General features: G+C 38.6%; 2 protein-coding genes across 4 annotated transcripts in view; one reads left to right on the top strand and one right to left on the bottom strand.

Annotated features, from left to right (window-relative positions):
• Positions 1-3,085, bottom strand: part of GOLT1B (golgi transport 1B) — a 12,140-nt gene extending 9,055 nt beyond the window's left edge. Inside the window, exon 1 of the mRNA XM_006912673.3 lies at positions 2,926-3,085. Coding sequence (XP_006912735.1) covers positions 2,926-2,950 — 25 coding nt within the window. The 5' untranslated portion in view covers positions 2,951-3,085. The remainder of the gene's footprint in view (positions 1-2,925) is intronic.
• A 121-nt stretch (positions 3,086-3,206) lies between these two features.
• The window catches only part of RECQL (RecQ like helicase), a 34,830-nt gene continuing 32,036 nt past the window's right edge, over positions 3,207-6,000 (top strand). Inside the window, exons 1-3 of one of the 3 annotated variants that reach the window (XM_015590002.2) lie at positions 3,223-3,308; positions 3,619-3,702; positions 5,619-5,666. In XM_015590002.2, the coding sequence (XP_015445488.1) occupies positions 3,627-3,702; positions 5,619-5,666 (124 nt within the window). In that variant the 5' untranslated portion in view covers positions 3,223-3,308; positions 3,619-3,626. Of the gene's footprint in view, positions 3,309-3,618; positions 3,703-3,733; positions 4,799-5,618; positions 5,667-6,000 lie in introns of those variants that run through there. The other 2 variants (XM_006912672.3, XM_015590003.2) reach the window with 2 other exon arrangements.

Below are 6,000 nucleotides of genomic sequence, written 5' to 3'. Positions count from 1 at the left end.
AAAGGCTAGAATTCAAATGCAGTCTACAAGATCCACAGTCTGAATAACTATAAAATGGAAACCAAAACATTCCTACTATTTTATCCAGTGTAGTCCAGCAGGAGATCTTTTTAATATCTTTGCCAAAACTGGCACTGGCATGATGTTGCCAAGTATTCCCTGATCTGAATAGCCAAAAGTCTCAAAATGGCCTCACTGTACATTTTTCTCATCCCCAACTGTAAGCCCTGCATACAGTTGCCCTCTCACCACCAGAATCACACTCAGTAAAATAAATTTATCTTCCTTTTGTGCACTACCGAACCAAATTTCCTCTTGCCCGTATGGTGTGTGTGTGTGTTTAAATAACAATCTGATAAAAGCAATCTAATAAAATGAATTTGTCTAAAGTAAAAAGTTTATTGTAGAAATTTTATAAGGAAATATATGCTAAATCCAAAGGTAGTAACTGTTAGCATTTTGGTATCTTATTTTAAATATTTTAAAGCAGCATATCTTTCTTTCTATAACCTTTAAAAATAGAAAATGTCAGAATAAAGAACTCAACTGACATAAAGGTAGAATTTCAAGATATGTGACATGATAAAGTAGAAATTTAGAGGTAGCAAAGGAACTGCCCCACTCCACCCCAGTCAATAAATCTTGTTGTTTTTATTTTTTTTGGTTGGGGGAATGCTATTATAGAAACCCTTAAAACGGTCACGAATTGTTATTTACTCTGATCATTGCTGGGTCACCCTCTCCCAGAATCAGAATCCTGGAATAATCTTGGCAAATCACTTGAATAATGGCCAATTCCTACAGTTGAACACACACACACAACATCATTTGAAATCCAAAGAGCTTCTGGTTCATTAATCATTTTATGTTCCAATCTACTGTCCTACCTAAAAGATTTGGCAGAATAGCAGCAAAGAGCATAATTTCATCATTCTCATCAATTTAATGAAGTGAGGAGAATGCTTCCCATTCTGCCCATATTCCAACCTAGCTTCCTTGTTTTAGTTTTTTTGGAGGGATATAAATCATGCATTTGTCCCTATAATAAATCTTCAATAGAAAAGAATAATTATGCACAAAGTAAATAATTCATATTTTTATCTAGGTAATAATCATAGACTCGGATAGGAAGAGTAATAATACTTTACAGTTAGATAGGAAAACTATGTAGAGTTTTAGTACTTCCTCTGAGTAATTAGTAGAATTAGAAATAAATTCTAGTAATTTATCTATATAATTCTGCTGATTTCCTTGGGCAACTTAATTTTAGTTCTGAGTTTCAATCAAGAGGAACGGAGCACTGTGTTTCATAAAGAAAATAGGCTCTGAATATCTTTTTGGTAGTCAAAAAAATGCATAATACAAAGGATAAAATCTATCTACTGTTGAAACTTTTTGTTATGGAAGAAGTGCATCATTCTAAGATCGATATCAAGTAAAGTTTAAATCCAGTCTTTTCTATACTAGTATGGCACAGTAAAAGGAACAACGGTTTTTAAGACAGCAAGTAGAGCTGGCATCATCTTGTTTCTGCTACGTTCCTTAAGACAATACATTGAATTTCTTTTGAGCCTCCTTTAATTTATAAAAGAGATACACTATTCTCTGCCTTACAGGGCTCTTATAATAAGTGTAACAATTTACACTACACGATTTACACAAAAGCATATGGTAAACTGAAAGATGTGTTTATACAGTTGCTAGTTTTTATCACAACAGTTTGGTTTTTTTTTCTTTTAAAGGAGGCTCAAAAGATTTCCTCCAATCAGAACAGGTTGAGGCCAAAAGGCCTTCCTGGGCCAGGGCAGGTGGCCTCAAAGAGCAGACCCAGTCCAACCACAGGAAGAGAGATTGATTGGAATGGCAGTTGTGTGTAGGTCCTTAGAAGCTCTGTGAAGTTCCAGTCAGCCATGCCTTGAATCCAGTTAATATTTCGGTTTAAAATAGGGCATTTTATATGAAGTTCTATTTTCATTTCAATAGACTGTTTAATTCTTAAAGTTTTGAAAATCCAAGTAAGTTAACCAGAATAAGAAATGAAAGGCATGGCTGATGAATCAAAGTGAGACAAAAAGACTATCACGACCACTGAAAGATAGGGTTGAGTAGATATGTAAATAAAAATGATTAAGATCGACAACAAGGGGTAGGAAAGTGGAAATATTACATTGAAAGAAAAGGAAACAGAGAGCAATGCCAACCTTAGGGATAAGATAGGCCCGGAGAACTCTGAGGCAGGCAGAGAGAGATGCTAAAATAGTAAAACAAGCCACAAATCACAATATACAATATTAACAAAAGAAACTCTTTAACATAAAATGACTTTTACTATTATGGAAGCATCAGCTGGTAGGAAAGCTTTCAAGGGATTTTTGGAAGGTTGCTTTCATTGGAGGCAAAAAGCGATTATTCAAAATATTTAAATTTGAACATATTTTGAAACATAGCCTTCCATAGGTGACATTTAAAACACCGCCTCCCAACCAGTCAGTAACTTATGGAGAACCCCAAATCAGTCCTGTGCAGAAACGTCCTCAAGAGTGGGCCGCGGACACTGCACATCAAACTTTCTCTTTTGGCTGTCCGCAGGAACAAAGTGCCCATCTGACTAGGGATGAGAGAGCGGCGCGACCCTCGTGTCAGACAGACCCTCAGCGAAAGCTCCACCTCCCCAGCCCCGGCGTCTCCAGACCCCACAGAGGCGTCTCCAGTCTCCACCCAGGCCAGGTCGCCACTGCAAGTCCAGCCCTCTCTCCCTCAAGGCAACCCTCCAGGTCACCGCAGTCCTAACTCAGTTTCGCAGGCCGCCGCCGCCGCCAACGCGAAGCTTCATTCATTGACCTGGGCGGAAGGGCGGTGGGCGAGACCCAGCCCGAGCAAGGGGTGTACAAGGTTCGAGGCGGGGACCCCGGGGCAGGTGCTTACTCTGGGTGTCCGTTAAGGAGATCATGACTGCAGCGGTGAGGGCAACGACGACAGCACCTCGAGGAGGCCAGGGTGTGAAGCAAAGTCGAGAGTAATGAAGCCTGGAAACAGCTCAGGCAAGAGCCGCCACGTCTTCCGGAAACACGCAGCCACCCCACCCCAGCTTCAAGACTAATTCCCATTGGCTAAACCCGCTCCCAATATCAACCAATAACCTATAGTCTTGTTCGGTGACGCGCTGCTGGCCACACCCCTTGACCAATTAGAGAAAGATGTTACTTGCAATTGGTTGAACGGACCGACCCGGAAGGGTGGATGCTCCTGGCTCGGGAAAAAGGAGAGGCTGTTGGCGGGAAGTTTTTATTGGAGGACAGCTGAAAGCCGTGAGTAGAGGTTCTGAGTTTGGGGCACTTTGGAGTCTGAGACTGAGCATACCGGGGAGGCCAGGGTCGCGGGGCGTCTTTGATTCTTTTGTGGAGACGTTCTGGGATAACTCCTGTTACCATTTTGAAAGGGCTGATTCTTTTCCTGTCTGACCGCGGGGTCGCTCTTTAGCAGATCACTTCCTTCCACCAAAACATTGGCAGGGGAGAAACAAGGGCGTTAATCATCGCCCAGCTCTAATGGCCTAACTTGGGCCTACAGGGGCACGTTCATTTGCCAACCAGTTTTTTTTTTTTTTTTCATCGCCAGCCTTTTCCATGCAGGATGCCCTGTCACCAAAACCCGTTTATGGGCAACAACCATTTATTGGGAAGCCACTGGGGATATCCAAGCGTAAGGGAAAGTATTATTAAATTACCGTTGCCTCTAAACGCAGGTGGCGGGAAGAGGGGGGACATGTGTCTTATTTAACTTGTGGTATCTCAGTGACATTTCCTCTGGCATTGATGACTGAGTGTGACACTAAAATATTTCCTGTGGATGCTGTCAAAAATTCAGAAACAGTAGAAATAAAACCAAGGAATCACGGAAGTAGTAATTAGTGAAGATTCAAAGAGACAGTTCTCGAACCGGGAGCACTCAAACTAATGAGGCTCAGGGGTATATTGTTAAAGCAGCTTATACAGTGAGAAGGCAGTGGCTGCCTTCATAGTGATTGGTTATAGGATTAACATTTTCTTAAATGATAGGGAATTGATTAGTTGTTATCTCGGATCAACCTTGGGAGATGGTTTAATTTTTCACTTATGATTTCCAGAGGCATAAATGAGAAACACCCCAGGTTAAGTTGGTTTTTACAAAACAAGCTAAATTAAGCTTTGCTTGCTTGACTAAACTGGTTTTGTCTGCTCAGAGTTTTCAAGGCTAGTCTCTGTTTTTGATTTTAACAGTGCCTAACTATACTTCAGACTGACTATACTTAAGACTGACCTGCTATAGCTCAATTTCTGAAGATATTTTATATTGAGATATCTTAATATTAAATCATGTTATTTGGAGAAGGAATTTATGAGCGGTTTTTAAACAGTATATTCAAAGAAGTAAACCCCAGATAGTAGGAGGAAATGGTTATAGATTATATTCTTTCACAAAGTCAGAGTTAACCCTTGCTTTCAATCTCAGCAAACCAGATTCTGCACTGTTTGCAAGGCACTTTGCTAGGCTACATGAATACAGAGCTGAAGAGACTCAACCCCTTCCCTGTGGGAGAACCTTACAGTCTAGAGAAGGAGAACTGTATATCCTTGAAGTGAAGAAATGTTTATGAAGATAAAGAATTAGAAGTCCTTGGTTTACTCTACTTAAATATCTTTTAGTGATATGGCTATTCCAAACTCCTTAGCAAGATAAAGAAGACCCTGCCTGTCTTTCCAGCCTAGTCGTGGCTTCAGAATTCTACATTAGGAAGAGCATAAAGTTGGCAGTCTGGGTAAGGGCGGGAGCATGATGAAGCTACCTTTGGGGAACATTCTAAATTAGTTTTAGAAAATGTTGACTGCCCATATCACAATTAGGAGAGGTGTTCATGGGGATTATGGGAAATATAAAGTTTCTACCCTCAAGCCTCATCTACTTCCATTTGCTCCTATGTACTCTTATTTCAGTCATTCATAGGTATTTTAGAGTTCCTTTATAAAACTATGTTTCCCCCCTCCCACTTCTGATCTTTTCAGGTTCTCTCTTTCTGAAATTTAACGCCCCCCCAGACTATAATTTCTTTAAGATTAAACCTTAATTGTAACACTTTAAAGCAAGTATTGAATAAAATGTCAAATGATTAATTTGAATATTTATGTTGATGGATTTCGCTTAACCTGGGATATTTGAATCTATCCAATTTGGTATTTATAAGATAGGTTCTATCATCCAAATTTTACAAGTTGGGGAAAAGGCTGAGAGGAACAGGGTATTAAACTTTGCTGAAATCACAATAATTTAGTGCTATAACTTTTTAACTTCAAATCTTTGCTCTTTTTTGCTACATCACTTTGTATCTGGTAGATGTTTGTTAAGTGTTATTGACATTGTACTTGTTATTATATGTCTATGTGACTTTGGATACCTGTCCGAAATCTAAAGAACTTTCATAAAAGTTAATGTGGTAAGAACCATGTAATCTTTGTTTAAAAGGTCACTGCAATATATAATTTCTAACTTTTTTCGTGCTTAGTCATGACACACTATCATTGACTGGGCGTAATAGTACTGTTTAAAAAAATTGTTGCTCTGATTTTTTATTTCATTTTTAGAAAGAAATTTGGATCTCCAATTCAATTCTAGAATGGCATCTATTTCAGGTTAGTGGAAATGATTACATTTTGTTCATTCTGTTCTAGTTCTAATTGCATGGTCTTTGAAAAAAAAATACCTGTTTTTCTCTCTATCTTCCCCTCAACTTTTCTGTGAACCTTAAATTTCTCTAAATAAAAGTCTTAATAAAAATAAATTTTAAAGATATTTGTTTTAAAAATTCTGGTTATAGAAGTGCTGTTTTTTCAAATTTTTAAAAATTATAGTAAGTATACATTACAAAATTTACTATTTTAGCTATTTTTAAGTATATAATTCAGTGGCATTTACATTGTTGTGCATCTATCACCAATATCCATCTCCAGAACTTTTTCATCTCCC

Source organism: Pteropus alecto, unplaced genomic scaffold (assembly GCF_000325575.1).
Source record: "Pteropus alecto unplaced genomic scaffold, ASM32557v1 scaffold103, whole genome shotgun sequence".
Taxonomy (NCBI): Eukaryota; Metazoa; Chordata; class Mammalia; order Chiroptera; family Pteropodidae; genus Pteropus; species Pteropus alecto.
This window is presented reverse-complemented; position numbering and strand designations above follow the sequence as displayed.